Source organism: Sparus aurata, chromosome 4 (genome assembly GCF_900880675.1).
Source record: "Sparus aurata chromosome 4, fSpaAur1.1, whole genome shotgun sequence".
In the NCBI taxonomy this organism is placed as follows: domain Eukaryota; kingdom Metazoa; phylum Chordata; class Actinopteri; order Spariformes; family Sparidae; genus Sparus; species Sparus aurata.
In genome coordinates this window covers 22,464,104-22,483,144 of record NC_044190.1, presented here as the reverse complement: position 1 = coordinate 22,483,144, position 19,041 = coordinate 22,464,104, and the positions used below count along the sequence as shown (strand labels likewise).

General features: G+C 39.8%; 1 protein-coding gene across 2 annotated transcripts; it reads right to left on the bottom strand.

Annotated features, from left to right (window-relative positions):
- Nucleotides 1–1,005: 1,005 nt before the first annotated feature.
- On the bottom strand, nt 1,006–17,080 carry slc39a13 (solute carrier family 39 member 13). 2 transcript variants are annotated; one of them, XM_030413995.1, is made up of 10 exons: nt 15,926–17,080; nt 13,900–14,265; nt 11,407–11,514; nt 10,590–10,732; nt 7,916–8,035; nt 6,952–7,041; nt 4,897–4,947; nt 3,416–3,548; nt 3,218–3,317; nt 1,006–2,062 (listed from the first exon to the last, which is right to left on the bottom strand). In XM_030413995.1, exons 2-10 carry the CDS (start codon nt 14,225–14,227, stop codon nt 1,987–1,989), a joined length of 1,149 nt encoding a protein of 382 aa, XP_030269855.1. In that variant the 5' UTR covers nt 14,228–14,265; nt 15,926–17,080; the 3' UTR covers nt 1,006–1,986. The 2 variants fall into 2 exon arrangements, with proteins under 2 accessions (XP_030269855.1, XP_030269856.1); XM_030413996.1 differs by lacking the exon at nt 15,926–17,080 and adding an exon at nt 15,660–15,876.
- Nucleotides 17,081–19,041: the final 1,961 nt, after the last annotated feature.

The following is a 19,041-nucleotide window of genomic DNA, read 5'->3' as shown; positions in this document are numbered from 1 at the left end:
CCCATATGACATTTTAGGCATTGGATCTTTGCTGTATAAATATGCTCGTGTTGGACATGTGGTCAGCTCAACACACTGAGCTGCCTCAGCACCTTAACACAGGTCCAAAAGGATATCTTATACCCACTGATATCTTTATCAGGCCTGTGTCCTAGTTCGTTATACTAATTATCTGGTCTGGTCTTTTGGCAAGTCGTGTTTTTATTACCTCTGCCAGGTTTTCACTGGTATCCGTTGGTTTGTCAGCATGATCACAAAAAAAATACTGATCAGATTTTCGCAAAACTTGGATGAAAGGTTGATCTTGGCCCAGAATAGACCCCAATAACCCCAATTTTGGTGTGGATCCAGATAAAAGGGACAGAACCAGGTTTTGCAATGGGACCTTTCTCAGGGAATAATGCATGGATCCTGATGAAAAACATCTGGCGTGTTTAGGTGGCTGGTATCAATGACTGAAAGGTGCAATAAGTAAGAAATTGGCCGTCTACTGAATTCATACTTGAAATAAATACGGGGCAGCATATCACTAGAGCAATCGCTATCTGCTGCCAACTGTAGGTAGTTAGCTCAGTTAGACATGCAGCTAGCAGTCAGGGCTGGGAGAGGAATGAATGGGGCTCGGTCTACAACACTGTGCCTAGATTTAATGCAATGCTCGTGGTCGGTATTCATGCAGCTGCTAGCACAGCAGCTTTGGACCAGGATTGGCCCAGCAAAAAATATTAGGAAATCAAAATTATTATTCTCTCACTCAGTTAATAACTTTATTTCAGATGAGCTTTAATGTGGATCAAAATAAAAATCCTGATCAGACAGATTTACATAATGTTTTATTTGATACTGGATTAGGTTTGATTGAATTCAAAAGTTTACGCCATATAATGACAGAATCTTTAGTTTTCTGTTGTGGGGTGGCAGAAGAGATGTTAGAGTTTGGGAGAGCAACCCATCTCACTAAATGTTTTTGCAGCAAAAGATGTTGAAGACAGGAGGGGTATGAATTTGCCCAAACAATATTTAATAAATCAAATAGGAAAAATAATGAAATAAAACACCAAAATGAATAAAACATGAGCTTTTCTTTTGTTTTTTTTAAATATAGATACTTTTTATTTCTTTAGGGGGTGGAAACCATCACCAAGAGGTGTATCAACAATACTGATATAAAGAATCCTGCATATAAACTTTCTTCTTTCTTATCCGGCCCTATATAGACAAAATTATTGGCAACAAGTATATGTCTAAACAAATTATTAACAAACAGTACCAATCTTTTTCTCTCAAATCATTTAGTTAAAGTTTGCGTGAGCACCAACTTGTACTGTGAGAAAGACGAAAGGAAAAAAACATCTTTACTTTGGTGTGGACCTGACCATCCTGACTTCTTGGCACTTATTTCTTAACTAGACAAAATGATGGCGTGGTAATGATTGTCTGATAAAGCTGTTTGTTGCTCATCTCATTTTCAATAAATATGCAGCAGCTACTTCAGAAACAGAAGATCCCAAACAAAACATACAATATCCAAACTATTTAAGGTTGAATACATTTTAAAGAAGTAGGTCCGTGTCGAGGTCCAATAATACCAGTTGTGTTAAGCAGGTACATCAGGTGTATCTGTGTAAATGCATGTGCAAAACAACATGATTGTTCGATCAACAATTTAAGACAATTTGGTAACAGAATGAATACAAACCCTCTGAGTTCCCTCCCGATTTAAGTCTGGCACACAGAGTGTCCACAGAAATGTCCTGTCAGCAGATGTTCCTTTCAGTCATCCATCCATAAAGTGCCGTTCTTCTGTCAGATATTTGTTTTAGTGTGACATAATGATAAATCGAAGGGGTTTGATCTTTTCATCAAGATTAATTTTTCCGTGAATAAGAGAGTGCAGATACGAGGGGTTTGGTGGAGAACAGGATTTCCCTTCACTGCCGACTTTTAGTGTTTGGTAAAGCGAGAAGGAGAAAGTTTCTTCCATCTTCAGTCAATGATGGCAGAGAGCAGAGCCATGACAGCCACGCCAGAGAAAATGAGCAGGATCTGCAAGAGGGACTGCCTGAGAAAAAAAAAAAAAAACAACATCCAAGGTTCGAGATTCCAACATGTTTCAAGGACATTACACACCACAGAATTTCCACACAAGATAAAACAAGTATTATTCTACAGTAAACTGCATTCTTTCTGTCACCATGGTTCAACACCAACAAGAAAAAAAGTTCAGATTACAGGATTCTAACCCCGATCTTTCAGTTACTATCTTTCAGGCGGCTGTGGCTCAGGGGGTACAGCCAGCGTCTTGTTATAGGAAGGTCGCTGGTTCGAATCTCCTGGTATGCATGTCGAAGTGAACCCCAAATTGCTCCTTATGTGCTGGTCGGCACCTTGTATGGCAGCCACTGCCATCAGTGTATAAATGTATGTATGAATTAGTGTAAGTCGCTTTGGACAAAAGCGTCTGCTAAATGTAAATGCAGACAAACAGCCCCAGAAAACGTGTTCCAAGAGCTCACAACATCTCGCCGACACTCCTCTTCTTTGCAGTCATCCTGGTCAATCGTAGCACTACAGAGCCATGTTTTTAGAGGCGAGTTCCCCTTTTGCTTGTAATGTGACATGCAAAAAAAATACACAAGTGCAATGAAGCAGGCAGTGCGATTCACGCCATTCCAATAATCAACAGTTTTTGGCAGTAACACGCTTATGTAATAATATACCAGCAAAGGCAATGAAGAAGAAGACAAAGATCCATCCAAGAAACCCAAAAAAAGAAGAAAGGGTCATTACGACACATAATTACTTAGATGCCAGACTGTGGTGACGGGTGTTCTTAAGTCTTTGGGACATGCATTGAGAAACACATTAAAACCCAACACACCTTCTTCAGAAGTTGGAGGAATAGAAATGTTGAGTTTTAGTGCATTTCTTTACACATCTCCCATTAACTTCGTTACAGATGTCACCAGAGCAAGATTCAGCGATGTGATGACTCTTTCTTTATCTTTAGGTTCCTTGGCTACAAGGTGGAGGTCGACAATGCAGGTTTTAATTGTGTGTTTAAGAAAATGCATTCAATGCTACAGTTAGATAACAAAAGGCACACACGATACAAGTTAGAAGTAGGGTCATTTTCGCATAAGATTAAGTGTCAATTCACAACTGATACAGTCTATGGTACCACTAAGAGTACAAGTGTTCATGATACTCAACATACCTTAAACTGGACTCCTCCAACAGGTCAGGCAGCACATTCACCAAGGCTATGTAGAGGAAGCCTCCAGAGGTGAAGGGCAGTATCCAGGAAGTGGCGTTTTCTAGAAATAACAACAGACTGATTGGCAACTGTAAAATGATCACCAGTTAGAAATAATGTGTTTGATTGTATGCTTACAAAGAACTAGTCCCATCTTACCTGTGCCTTGTGGTGACTGAGCGCACATAGCGAAGGAAGCTCCCAAGATCCCAACCAGCGCCGTGGACAGCTGCATGCGAGCAGCACTCCAACGGTCAAACCCGGCCCTCAGCAGAATGGCAAAGTCTCCCACCTGCAGACAATGACACAGCAGAGGAATGGTTAAACATTAAGCCTGTGTACAAGTTCTGTTTAATTCTCTTATGAACTGTCAGCAGGGTCCAAAATGAACATCCCGCCAAGCGCCAATGGCGGGTAAATTTTCTGTTTGGTGAATAGCAACAAACGCCAGCCAATCAGAGGCAGAGTAGGAATAAGAGGGTGATTATCACTTTACGCCGGACAGCTGCTAATTACCCTAAGCAAATTTTCAAAAGTATGTGGGGCTATTTGGAAGGAGTCAAGAGACCTTTGAAACGAAAACAATGCGACCAAAAAGAGGACGGAGACACACATTCAAGGAGAAAGTTTTGTGAAATGTGGAGGTTTGGAGATCGAGGGGTTCCCAGAGACTGGTTACAGTATGTTGCTGAGTCTCTGGTGATGAGCTGTTTGGTGTCGCCAGTATGCCAAAGAAAAAAAACGACACAACTCTTTTGTTATCAGAAACAGAACGATGATGCTGGAGAACATCCCCGATCATGAGCGCATAAGTGTCACCATTCCTGTATGTCTGTTTCTCGGGCTTAAACTGAGCCTCTCCTCTCGACACCCACCGGGACGGCGCTTGTGTCAATGTCGGAGCAGACCAGCGCGAAGATGAAGATACTGTTTCATAATGTACATGCCATTGGAAAGAGGGCAACACCGCTCTTTGACTTTGAGTGGAGTGCGAGTTAGTGAAAACTTTGCTTCACTGAAATTAGTGTCACTGTCATAATGTTACCTGTTAGGAAGCACATGTTTAATGTATGTTTGTTTTAAAATGGAAATGCAATCCCACAATTGTGTTTACATTTTCCACGCAAGTATCATTTGTATGATAATGAAAATTAAAATTAAATAATCAATGACCACCTTTTACAATTATTTTACTGAGAACATTCACTGATTTTCTGCTGTGTATAAAGTAATGTTACATGCAGAAAATTGGAGAAGTAACAGCTACATTGAATGACATGATTGTAAGTTAACTTTTAATGAAAAAACTTTGTTTTTTGACTTTAGCAGTTTGGATGAAAAGAAAGGACTCACTGTGGGCTCAACATATAGAAATGAAAAGCAGGCCAAAGAGTTCATGCACCACATTGCAGAGGTGAAAAGGAAATAATAAATAAATAATAAATAAAAATAATGACGCTTCAACTTTGCTCTGGCCTCTTCTTTAAGTTTGTATTCAACATTTTTCATCTAGCAGTCCGCTTGGCTGGTGAGTCAATAAGTTAATTTCGGACCCTGACTGTCAGCTTTGTAAACATGCAACTGTCAAGTCAACCATCCAAATTTAGAAATCAATTTAACCAATAATCCTGTAACCTCACCTCGTGGGGGATTTCATGGAGCAGGATGGCAAAAGTGGTGAGGAATCCAACCTGAAAGAAAAGTCTCATTAACACTGCTTTGTCAAAGTTATTAGCCGTTTTTGTTCTGTAGTATCAAAAGAGACAATGTATGACAAATTCATCCTAATTAAGAGTTAGCAAGCATCTAAATTGAGTGCTAAGCTCCATGTGTTCAGTCCGCAGTTGACAGTGCACAGAGGAAAACTTTGAGAGCTGTTAAAGGGCTCTGAGGAACTTCTGTGTCGTGCTGGAGGTCAGTCGTTAGTTTATATTAGCTGACTCATTTCTAAACTAGTGTTAGCTACTGTTGCTCTCTGTTAGCATGGACAGAGGCACTGATATGAGGTACTTGAGAATGTGCATAACGTCAAATCCTTTGGACCAACATGGAAAGACTGACTTGAGTCCTTTGTACAGAAATCCAGTCCAGCAGCATTAAACAATTAAACAAACACAAGGCTTGTACGAGAGACAGACAGGGAAAGTCTCATTTTGTCACGTTTCGTTACAATCGGCTCATATATGGCCAATGAAGGGTGATTAATACAGGTAAGTTGCTACAAATTGTCACATAAAGCCACTTCAAAAGAGCTATTAAGCTTAAAGTCTTCTACAGTTTAAATGAAGCGCCTGATGAGACATGGAGGAGCAATGCGACTGAATATTGGCATGTTTTTACAGAATAAACAGAATTATAAGGATGAGGTCATCTTTAAAGTATGTTCATCAGCCATTCAGAATTAAAAACTGTGTTTAATAATCCCTAGTTTGATTGCAGATTATTTCATACAGCATCTGAATATGGCAAAAATCTCATTGTGATAAATGCGCATGAGAGCAAACAGAAAACACCGGTGAGATATCTTGTATGTGTATGTTTGAGACATCTAGTGAACTTCCTCTCTGGCACACTGAGCCATAGTTCATGCTGCTTGCCTTATGTCTCTCCAGCTGGACTCTCCCCTTTCCACAGCCACAAATATACACTAACTTACTGAAGCGACACAAATACATGTTACTGCAGTTTGAAGTGCACCCTTCTAAAAAGATAATACGACAAGAACAAGTTTCAGACTGAAAAAGGTTCTTGCATTCTGTATTGAATGTCCACTGAGTGGTCCACTTCTAGACTGTGGGTCTGCTGCTATTTGAGTGAACCTGTATATGCCGCCAAAGACTTGAGCAACACCTCTAAATTCTAGATACATTTTGTCTCCTTATAATGCTCTCTCCTCTTTGGTCTGTTTTGAAGCTCTCCTGCTCAGTTCTAAAGCAGATGAAACCTTAAATTCATTCTGAATGGACCGTTAACAATCTCTCATTCAGCCTGACATTGCCCCCTTGTTGGCCAGACTCTCCCGGAGCTGGATCTGAGTGTTCCCGTAACAAATTACTTGTACCTAACCCCACACGAACTTTACAATATAACCTCCATCATTAAAAAAAATGTGAATTCTGTGTTTTCTTGGCCAAGGACGTAACAATTATGGGTCAGTTGATGGTGACAATAACTGCTACTACAAGTTTTATATCTCAAGTATCTTAAATGTACTACATGTTGACATACCAGACAGCCTGTGGGTCTTCAGCTATTTTACTTAAAATGATACCTTGTGAAAAAAAGAAGTTTGTGAATAAATATGCAGAGTGAAGAATGTAAACACATTCTCACATAAATAATGTTCTAAACCAGTGAGGTCAGAAATGAACACTTCAGCACAACACTCTGCATACGGTAAAAACTGAGGCCGCAACATCTGTAAATGCAGTAGTTTCGCTTCACTTTCTCGGTTTTCGACATGGATTAGATACACAGTGTTCTGAGATGGTCAAAACCTTATTTCAATATTTACTGACAGGTGTGAAACACATTTTTGATTATAGGTCTTTAAACTCCAACAGAAAAACAAAGATAAGCAATTTCATTATTCATTTACTACATGCATATGACTCTGAATGTAGCAAAGGGTTAAGTCATCAGAGTGTTCTCGATTAATTGGTGTGTTAAGTGTTGAGGTTATTACAGCTTCTTACCTTTTTGCTAACCAGGAAACTCCCAGCTACTGCCAGTCCATGGGTGAAGTTGTCGATGCAGTTGGCCAGTAGGTTTAAGTATCCACTAGTCTGTGGCAAATGAAACATGATGACATCTCACATCTGATTAGTCAAAACTACAAGAAATATGGTCAACAGGAACGTACTTGTACATCAGTCGCAGCTATTTCTTTAAAGTTCAATTCTGTTTGTATTTGGTTTGTTACACGTTGTAATTTTAAGTCCTGAATGAGTCTTGAGATGACAGTTATGCAAGTTTCTGCAGTCTGACCTAATTTCTCATGATAACAATATGTGTAGTGAAATGCAATTAGGCATGCTTCTAGGGTTGTGCTACAGAAATCGTGTTAAAAATAACAATCAGCCAAAAAGATAAAAGGATACAAAAATACTCTATGCATGTAAAAATGTAGATAGGCCACAGTTTAAATATGTACTGTGGAAGGAATTGCAAAGGATTTATTGAAGACTGTACTGGTGGACAAGGCTGAGGGTATACAGGAGTCACAGTTTAAAGGTAAAAACCTTCAGTAATTAAAGCATTGTATTAAAAAATGTGTTCGGAGCAGGATGTACTGTTGCCTTTTGTCCTTTTTTGTTTCAGTGATTTAACCAAGTTACTGGTTACAACAAACTACATGAATCATAAAAATCATGAGATAACTCTGAAACTTTTCATGGCATAGTCATGTTAGACTTAAAACAAACTTTTCCATCTTCTTCTGATGTTTATGTCAACGTATACCCTTATCAAAAGTCACCTACAACATACTCAATTTGATTTCAGGAAGAGCTCCTACCCTAATCTTTATCAGAACTACATGATTCAGTTTGGAGCATTGAAAAAGAAATGCAGCTGTTACTTCAACAGCCTATATCAAGAGCTTGAAGTGTTTTCCAGTCTTTTTGTTAACTGGAAAAATGTTTTGGTTGTCAGTATTACCTTGATTTTCTCTGATCTCTCCGGCAGAGTCTGTTGCTTGGAGGACTTCCATGACTCAGCATGGTGCCCATTTGTGAGTGATGTCATTGCCTTAGCACTGAAGACTGAATTAGACTGCATCTGCAGAGCAAGAAGGAAGAAAAACAAGGCAAAAAAATGAACAAGTGCATCATAACGGCATTCTAATTTTTACAGCGATTTATATTTTCATACATAACCTCAACCATCAGTAATATGAAATGAATGTGTCTCCACTGAGGAAACCACCTTATCCACTAACAACATCTGTCTCACTAACAACAGTAAAATCACTGGTAGCCTGAATTCCACAGTACAATAAAGATGTTTTTACTGTTGCTCCATCTATGTGTCAAAGGGTTCACCCACTGCTAGCAGAACAGCTGTTAAAAAAAGCCTTGATTATTTTTCTAACTTCTTGCATATGTAGCAGTTAAAAAAAAAAAAAAAGTACTTCTCCTTTATTTCCAGATTTAACAGCTGACCTGCAAATTCCAGCACTGTTCCAATAAGTGTTTTACTTTTTTTAAATAGAAGAAGAGACCTATTCATCTCAGGCTAAAGCCCCCTGTTTTCCGAGAATAGCCAACTTCCTTGTTCGCTAATTCAGAAACCACTTCCAGTACATTGTCATTTAGACTGAAAGTCAAATTAAGTGATTAGGAAATAAAAACATCTCTCCACACATATGATGCATCCATTAATAACAATGACAAAATTCAAGTAAAAAGAAGCTTCTCATAGGTAGGATTAGTCTAAACACAGCATTTTAAAGAACAAACGTCATTAGCTGCCTCTCTGTCCCTCACACACTGTCACACTCTGTCCCTGTCTATTGTTGCTTCCGCCTAAAAGCTGAGTGCTCTCCTGTGGACGATGAAATGGCTAAAGCAACTGCTTCACCTCATCACTATAAATAGACACTCCAATAGAGTGGAGGAGCTGAGTCGTGGATCCCGATCTTCTCCCTCTCTGGCAAAACAAGGACAGGAGGGAGGAAAAGATGTAGGGATGGCCGTTACATGCTCCCCCCTCCTGTGTTTTCTCCTCCTCTGTTCTTCTTCCCTTCTCTCAGGTGCTTCTCATCAGGCGATTAGCCCTATCCCATATTTAAAGGGAGGTTGGAGGAGGAGAAGCTCTCTCTTCTCCTGACCAAGCAGTCTTACTGTTTGAGTGTCTCTAGGATGCATCCCAGTTCACCCAAATTGCATTGACATTTTTCTCACTTGCGTTCTTTCTTTGCATCTTTGTCCCCCCCACTGAGGATTCATGTAGAGATGCAAGGAAACCACGAGAGGAGATAGGACAGAGGAAATATGTTTTAAGACAAATGAGATGTCCTTTCCTCCGCAGCATCTCCTGAAGCAATGTTTGTTCCTGATGACGGCTGCAGCTGATCACAGCTGGATCAATTGTGCACTGCTCTGTTAACTGACAGACGCACTTATTTAGTTTCTTATAGTGCAGGTTATGTAATGTTTTCCTCCCAGCAGCCCATCTGATATTAATCAGTGTTTAGTCGTTATGACCTGGATCACCAAACACAAATTTTCTGCGGTGTCCATGGACAAATCTGTGATCCGAGCATCATCACCGTGTTAAAAGCAAAAGTGTGTCTGCAGTTTAAAATGTAATCAGTTCAGACATTTACTTGATTAAAAAGGTATTGAGAATATAGTTTAGAGCTGCACTTGGAAATTAAATTGTGATGAACCTCATTCAAATGTGGCTTAAAATGGAGAGATTATTTCTTTTGCAATTATTATCATTATCTATTTCACCTGCTGTTTGCATCCTACATTACAATAATTCCTGTCATTTGAAAAGGTTAAAATAATCTTTGAAGTGGATGATCATTTTATTCTTTTGAAGGCTGATCTTGGAGAAACTCTAACAGCTAGACCTGCATCTGCTTTGCTGTCTGGTTTTGTGGTTGTGCAAATTCAGTTCTTGTTTCATTCTTGCAGTTTTCTCATTCACTGGACATGTCAGGACGTGATGCACCTGCTGATATCCTGAATTTCAAACAAACAAACACCTGCGCATAAAGAACAAGCTGCAGTCTGTATTTACACTGTGTACCGTGAAACTCTGGTCTTGTTGTGACGTATCAGATCAGATACTGATCTGATATGTCACAGTCGTATAGGCTGAACTGCTGCAGCGTCCAATAAAGAAGTAAGGGTGTCGATCTATTCCTTTAAACTCTTCCCTGTTAGAGATCACTGATTGGCCAGCTGTACAGTGGGTCATCTGATGCAACAGTCACCAGAAAACTGACAGAAATATGCAGACCAAGCACTGTCAGGGGTCTGCACTAAACACTAACCCTAACCCTGTCAAAACAGGAATATTTTAAGACTTGTATTGGCATGTCTGAGTGCAGTGAGAATCCTGTGGACAGCAATGAGCAAATTCTTCTAAAACATACTCTTGTGTTCTAATACCTTTACTACCATACTATTTGGTATACCAGAAAAAGATTAAGTATTTGAAATGTTGCATGCAAAAGAAAATACCATGATAACGTACTGAATCTAGTCCAAAATCAAGAATCCAACTCCAATGTGTACTGTCATGACAAAGTAGTATAATCCAGCTGTTTGCATACAGCATGCTATAGTATTTACTTAATAAGGGCAGCTGAAATACTCACAGCAGAATTAAAATTCAGGTCTGCTTCTGGGGGGGGATCCTCCTGGCTGCCTTGGTCAGGGAACATCTTCTCCAGGAGAAGGAAAGCCAAAAGGCCAACAATTACCCACAGGCCCTGGGTCATGTAGTGGCGTTGTTTACCAGCTAGGATGGAAGATGAGATTCAGTGAGCAAATAGAGTAAGAGAGAACTGAGCAACAACATGGGTGAGTGGTAGTTCATTGTTGTAATACCTTATTCCAAGGGTTCTATTAAATCAACTTAAATTCATTAAAAATAAATATTAACATTTTAAAAAGGAATGTAATGCATAATAAACATATTGCATTACATAATTTACGAAAAATGAAAAACCAGGTTTACCGGTCTTTGTTGTGTATTAAAACCTTTTAAGCAACATTACGCAGGAAAGACAATGGAGGAGAAATTATAGTTTCCTATTATAAAAGTATAGAAACATGTACAAAAAAATTATTGTTGAGTTTTTTTTCATGCAAAAATGTTATAAGAAACGGGTTTCAGTGTCTTAAATATGAAGATTTCCTGCTTTGGGTTTTGGACTTACAAAAAAAGATATTTAAAACCATCACCTTGGAATTTGAAAAACTGGGAAGGACAAGTTTCACTACTTTCTTACAATTTAGAATCCAAATGTTTAATCTAGAAAATAATTGGCAGATTAATCAATAATGAAAAAATAATTGTTTGGTCATAACCCTAAGTATACTAGGTAACATACAATACAATCCACTAGAACCACCTTATTCTCATGTATATTTATATAATACATCTTATACAAAGACAGTGATGTGACCCACCTGAAGAGCCAGAGACTGCCCACGCCTCAGGAAGGAGGTGAAGGAAAACATCGCCAAGGAGACCACCAATAGCAAAGCTCAAGAGCTGCTTCAGCTTCTGGCTCCCAGCTGAGGAAAGACAGAGGAAGACACAAGAAAACAAGTGGCAATTACTGCATATTGTGTTTGATAAAACCATTCATTAATTTCATGTGATCTTCTTTGTCATTTTGTCTTGAGATCACACCCCCTGCTCCTTCCTTTTCAATTATTAATACATGATGTTTTAACAAGCGAAGACACACACACACACACACACACACACACACCAATATACAGATTACTCATGTATTCCACAGAAATGTCCTGTTTTAGGAGTTCCCTCAATAATGACTAACCTTTCAGTCAGGACTGCACTTGAAAACTCACAGCCGAAAATACATCTGGAATGCCACGTTCCTGTGGGTGGGGCCTCTCCACAGGCCTCAGGCTGACCCACAGTAACTTAGGCCTGGTTAATGCAGCGTTTCTGCTCAGTGTCTCTTGAAGCCACACTAGCAGCTCGGCTCTATGGTCGATCAGTCTGACTGCTGATGTGGTCCAGACTAAAATAACATCAACTATTGACTGGACTGCCATAAAACTTTGAACAGTCATTCATGGTCTCCAAAGGAAGACTTCTATAAACTCTGGTGGTTGTATGACTTCTGATCTAGTATTTCATCATCCACTGCATGAATTGGCACAAAAACATGTACAGTCCTTCATGGATCCCTGACAGTCAACTCATCTTAATGGGAAGCCCTGACTCCTTCTCTCGCACCATCAAGCACTGACAGAGATTAGCATGACCCCGATTCACACATTGACGTCCAATTCTACTAATTACCTGCAAAACTTAAGTATTTTGTGCTAAGCTCGAATTATCAAATGTTAGCATACTAACACAACAAACTTACCATCAGCATGCTAGTATTGAGAGCATATTAGCATATTGCTGATGGTAGCATTTTCCTCTGTCCCTCGGTAATGCCCCACTGAGCGGCTAGCATGGCTGTTGACTTTTTTTTGTTTTAAGATACCTCAGGAGGTGAAAGACACAAGAATATTCAACTGTTCGACTGACAGTCACTTTCCTTAATAGGTTTCTTAAGCAACTTTTATTGAACATCACTTACTGAGCAGCCTGCTTCTTATTCATACTTACTTATTCATTACGACATACACAGACATGTGTGTGCTTGATGCAGAAAAACAAACCATTCGAGTTCATGAGGTCACCACCGGAGATGCTCTGCTTTCCAGCTTGCAGCTGTTTTTCAGGAAATCCAAGTGTCCATTTCATGTTTTTTTTTTTTTTGCATAATTTATGATTTTTAACCATTAGGACGGTGCATCTGGATCTAGGATCGAGAAAACTCCCAGCAAAACTTTTTTGCTGATCCCACTGGGGATGTTTTGTGAGTGTGAGATATGTGGATACCAGGGCAGTCTGTGCTTCATGTTTAAAGTATGAACCAAGAACATCATTGGTTCTGATCGGTCAATGAGTTAGATTTATTGTTTTAGCTTGTTTTAATGCAGATATTTTAACCCTGAACTCTTCCACTATAAACCTTCAGTCTCTATAGACGCTCAATATTCAAATGAAAAATAAGTTGATATGTATGTGTTAAAGATACTAAATGCTGGATTTTTAAAGCCGAAATTAAAATAGCCTTCTTATTAAAATGATTAGCCCTTCAAAATGCAATTCATCAACACATTATATGATTAATTCCTGCTTTTCAAAATATTATAATGGCATTTCAAATACATCTTTTCTCTTCAGTTACAAAAGCCCCTTTTACACAGTCTTTTCAAGGGAGAAATGTTGTTCCTTTTTTCCCGCCTTGACACTGTGTATATAAAAAGATACAAAGAAATTTGGAATGTTGTTCTGTCTCTGAGCCTGCTGAGTTGGTAGTAGACAATAGATGTTGGTGTAACAAAAAGTAGAGAGGACAGCAAGGGTGTGATGTTTCGACTAGGGGTTATGTATCTGACCCAAAAGCTGGAGATTTAAAAAGCAGCTAGCTGCAGTTAGCAGCTAGCTAAAAGAAGAAAAATAACAACCAAAAACATTGGGACACTGGAGAGACAATGAGGTCTGGAAGCTGCTTTTACCCTCCAAGCAGAGGAGGAGATCAACTGCTATATAACAGAGATGGTAAATGATTTCACTACCACATTTTGCCACTCTTCAGAAAGCACTGCCGAACGCATATGGAAAATCTCACACTAAAAACCTGACGTTGTTTACACATCATGCCTCTTATGCTTGCAGAACGCCATCATGCTATCTAAAACTCACACAGCCAGGTGACATAACACCACTATCGTTTTTGTCAAGTGTTAAAAAGTGTTAAATGTCAGTGTTAAATAGAATCTTTGTTCAAGCCGTATTGTCTTGCAATATATTGCCTATAACAGAATTGTCACGGGCATGTTTAGGGTACATATTTCATCTCTTACCTTCAGTTTTGAGGGCTGCTCCAGCTTCGATGGGAATGACAAGCAGGGGGAAAATCCCACTGAGACCTACGGCGACAGAGCCCACCAGGGACAGGAACCAAACATGAGCATGTTCGCTGGCTAAGAATGCTGCTACTGTCTGGAGGCCTGGGAGGTCATCTGTCAGGCTGGGGCCTGGTCCTGCAGCCCTAGCTGTCGCATGAGCCATCGATGTTTGTGCCATCTTCTGGCTGCTTGATGCCCCCCTGAGGGTCAGCATCAGCAGGGTAACTGGGATAAACAGAGCAGCTAGAGCCCAGCTGGGCTTCCAACAGCTTCCACCTTTCATCCGTCCCACGGTCCAAAAAGCACTTGCAACCAGTAATGCTGCAACAGAGGAGCACATTTTAAGGCAAACAGGCCCCTGGTGCACATTTTCAACATTTCATTTTTATGTTGGAAATAAGCACTAAATTAGGCTGCAATTAACAGGTATTCTTATTATTGTGTCTGTTAGTTAGTAAAGGTAAAGTAAAATATTAAAGAAGCAATGGCAGCTGCAAAGATGTACAGAAACATAATTGGCAACTATTTTAATAACTGATTAAATGTTGAGTTTTTTTCATGCAAGAATGTTATAAGATAGAGTCATCTTTATACATATATCTTTAGGCATTAAAAGAGCTTTAAAAAAGGACTGTAAAACAAACAACTAATCAGTTAAATTGATAAATATTTCAGCATTACATTATATAATAAAATAACAGACTACAAAAGACAGTTTAGTCCAGTCGTGGACTTTTGAGGCCGACTTTGAAGGACAATTTCATACAGTTTTACGTTGTTTATATTTGGTTTATATTCTGTATTATTACCTCATCAATACTGAAGAGTGAGATTTTTTTCTCCAAAACTACATAGTGCCCCTTTCGCTGCCACCTGTCACATGATCACCCAGGATAAGGTAGGTTAAACTCAAGTTTTTGTGCTGCATTGTTGTCTTTGTGAAGTTGACAACAACAACAACAACAACAATACCACTAGGAAACACTAGGACGGAAACATTGTCGGTTGTCTGCTTTCGTTCAGACAAAAGCAGTTAAAATAGTGAACTCAGAAAAAGTATTTGATGCATTTTTAATATTCTTTTTGTTGAAGTCCACAATAAGCTTTTCACTTCTTTCGTCAGTTTCTCCCAGGGTTAAACTGGATAAATAAACACAATTTCACACCGTTTTACTTTGTTTATATTTGGCGGACCCTGCCACCTTTCTAGCTTCAGACAGTTTCCTCTGAGAACAGCTTGTTTACTCACTTATGGAAAAAATAAAGATATGTCTGAGTTTGTATAATTGCCTCATTCATATTATACATATCAAAATTTAAGTTGCAAATTGTTCTCCAAAAACTGCACAGTGCCTCTGTAAGTTAAAAGTTAGGTCGTGGCAGGAAAAAATGAAATAAAATAGCAGACCTCCATTTGGCAGCTGCCTCTGTATATCTGGCCTTTCCTCTGTGAGAGCTGCAGTATTAAGTTAAAGTAGCATTAACTTTACTGCATCTTCATTAGAGAGGTCACAACAGACCATTATTTAGTGCTGGAAAATCATCTTAACACGTTGCTCATCATTTTCCAATATGGGAGTTTGCAGGACATGTCAGCTTAAGTACCATCAACTTACAATAATACATACAACACGATAGAAAATACTGAGAAAATACGGTTATGAACAGGAAAGAATGCAGAGAGTATCGTATTTTTCGACAGCGTCATAACTTACTATCAAGCTAACTCCGCCATCTGTGAGGAAAAGTTAGCAAGCTAATGTTAGCCGACAGACACGTAGAGCCGTGCAGACAGACAGCCGCAGCCTGCTAAAGAGATTAGCTCAGACACACGCAATCACTGCACACCAACGGCTGTAACTGCTAAAACTAGCGTCAGTTTGAAGAAGTTAACGCTAACGGCTCGGGCCGCCTGGAAACATCCGCAAAAATGCTAACATCAAATCACGGCATTTAAAAGTGGCGTTGTGTGTTCACATACCTTGTGGTTTCGGCAGTCTATGCACCAGTGTGTCCCTGCCATCCAGGCCGACTTTGATGGAGGCAGGCTTGCGCCGCTATGTGGGATCAGTCTCCCAGCTGCTGAGGGAAGAGACCCGCTAGCTGCAGGCTGCAGCACAGAAGTGGCTGTCGGTCACCATGGCTTCCCCCAAACAGCCACGTATCAGGATCCTGGAGGGGAGGAAAATAAACAGGAGAGGAGAGCCGACACATGGATCCCGCCCCAGCAAAAAAATCAGGAAGTAACTTGAGGCTTTTTTGCCCCAAGGAAGTTTTTCCACTTGAAGGAGATGTTTTGATGTAGGCCTCTTTCGTTAAAAGGGTGGAGATCATCAACCGAATGTTTTAACACGCTCAAACATTAGCCGACAATAAAGTGGTTGATTTCCAGATTTTAACACACAAAGGATCCAATATTTATTTGAACTGGAAATCACAGCATCAATGCTCAGATAGAGGATGGCACCAGGAAATTGGGAATTTACAGGGACGTTTCAGGGAAATCAATGACAGTCCTATCTTTTAAAGTTATTTCACACAAATTAGTCTTATTTCATATTAAATCATACTTTTTTTTATAACCCACAATCACATTGCCTCACTGGGCTTTACAATCTGTACAGCGATTGACATTCTTTGTCCTTATACCCTCGATTCATGTGAGGAAAAAAACATACATACACCAAGCGATATTGAGAAAAAAACCTTTTAACAGGGTAAAAAAGATAAAAGAAACCTTAGGTAAGAGCCACAGATTGGGATCCCTCTCCCAGGACAGATAGACATAGATAGATAGACAGATAGATAGATCGACAGACTTGCAGTAGATGTCACATGTACAGAACAAAACAACTAAATAACAGTTACAGATTTCACTGACAGACTGTCTGATACAAGTAAATAATATAAGATATATATGAAGAGTTTGGATCCAGGAAGACGACTGAGCAAGCCGAGGCATTGCCAAGTGGTGCCGAAGTCATATGACCTCCTCTCCACCATGGTGACCTGGAAGAGGACAGGCCACACAAGATAATTAGCAAAGAAACAGAAAACATCAGAATGAAGAGACATCGAATTTTACATTAGTACAGATATAGGAGATAGTAAAACAGAAGAGAGAAATCGGAGCCCAGGGTATGACGATCCAGATCTGTCAATATGTAAGGCAGCAGGAGCCAGGAGAGAGAGAGAGGTTCCCAGGGGGCCGCGGTCCAGCAGAAACGAGTGGCAGATGGAGACCAAAAATATTTCCTAGCTGTTCCAAATGTGTGTGTAATACACCCCTTTAATACAGTTCATACATCTCCTTTTCCATTCATATTGAATATTTCTGTGCTTTCAGTGTGTAACATAGTACAACTGACTCACCTCTCACTCTTTCTCTCATGATTTCCAGCAGACTGCATGATGGACTACAGCAGTCTACTCCTGCGGGGCCCTTGATGGTAAATACTTTTCCATTTTTATTTCTTTTCTCTTGCATATTTATGTATAGAGATTAGTTTAATATGTAGACTCAGCATCATGGACACACAAATGTCTTTTCAGATCAACACAGTTGCCAAATATCTTAGTAGATTAATTGGGGCTCAGGAGGTGGAGCAAGGTCGTACGGTAATTGGTAGGCCCAATCCCAACACTGGTTCAATCTCAACTCACCTGGCTGCACGCTGAAGCATCTTTGCGCAAGATACTGAACCCCAAAGTAGGAAAAGCACAAATGTAAATGTTAAGGCTACTGATGGCTAAATTCCTTTTAGCTTCTTCAGTTTCAGTGTCCCAGAACTGTGCATACTGGATCATTTCACACGGTCATGGCTTTATTGGGACACTTGACCAAAACATGGAAATTATTAATGTTCCCATTAACACATTTTTTCTCACTATGACAAATAAGAATGTCTCTGTCTATAATGATAAATCCTATTTCATATTTGGAGTTGCTCCAGGATTGGTATCGTCATTATTGTCATTGTCATTACAGTGCGTCTTTCTTAAATACACAGTCTAAACTAACGTGAGTTATGCTGTGAGGTTATCGAGTTCGGTTTATTATTTTTCCTCAAGGTCTCGTACACATCAAAGCAAAGGGTTCCCGATTTGATCAGTTAAACTGCCTTACTGCAACCTTGCAGTAGCACTTAAACAGCAATCAATACACAGCCAAAGTGGCTGCAGTGAGTACTAAATCTAGGTTTTTATACTAATGACAGACGATTTAAGGTATTTAAGATAAGATAATCCTTTATTGATCCTCCAGTTTGAACATTTGGATGTGAGAGCAGCATTAGTGTATTTTTCTTACTCTCCTAGTATTTTCTTATGTGTGGCTCACTTCTGGATTCAACCTTTGGGCAGTGGCGTGTAATGCCCAGGCTATAAAAAGTGTGAAGTTAGGACTGAAAGGATGCGAGGAGCGAAAATGACTGTCTTTGCTCTCTTTTCTGCTCTATCCATCACAAAAAGCTGTAGGTCTGTGTGTCTGTTTGACCGAGGATGGGGCTACACACATGCAAACACACACACAGGCAGGCAGAGCAGAACAGAGAGGCAAACAGTGCACAGGATGAAAAATGCACTTTGGCCCATGAGCACCACTTTCAGCAGCTGATCTAGATTTTTTGTGAATACAGCCAAAGTTTGCCAGCCACAAGGTTTAATTTGGCTCCCCAAGGGCTTCTCGTTTTTCGTTGAGGTAAAATGCTCTTTAAAGGAGAACTTCGGTCGATTTAAACATGCAGCTTCATTGCTCAAGCTACCCTTGACTTGCGAGTACCAAAGATGCGAACAAATTTGGTCCAGCCATTACAGAGCTCCGTGAACGGAGATGTAGCATTGAACGCTAACTGCATGGGGTCAGAACTTCACGCTGTGTTTTAAGCATCTTAACATGCTCCACATCTCACACCAGAAGTTATGCAACATCAGCAGACACCTTAGCACACAGCACTGTAGCGTGTATGACTCAAAATGAATAAAAAAGTAGTTAAAATAGTGTGTTTGTGCAAGGAGCTACTTACCTGTTTGTTGACATCCGCGTCTTCCGGTAGCTAGACCAAACTAGCGTATCCACCGAGTGTGCACTTAACAGGC

Coding starts and splice junctions, on each gene's coding strand:
- slc39a13 (XM_030413995.1), bottom strand. CDS start 14,227: ATGAAAGGTGGAAGCTGTTGGAAGCCCAGCTGGGCTCTAGCTGCTCTG. Junction 11,515..13,899: donor AGCAGCCCTCAAAACTGAAG/GTAAGAGATGAA, acceptor GTCTTTCCTCAG/CTGGGAGCCAGAAGCTGAAG. Junction 3,318..3,415: donor TCAGTCACCACAAGGCACAG/GTAAGATGGGAC, acceptor TGTTATTTCTAG/AAAACGCCACTTCCTGGATA.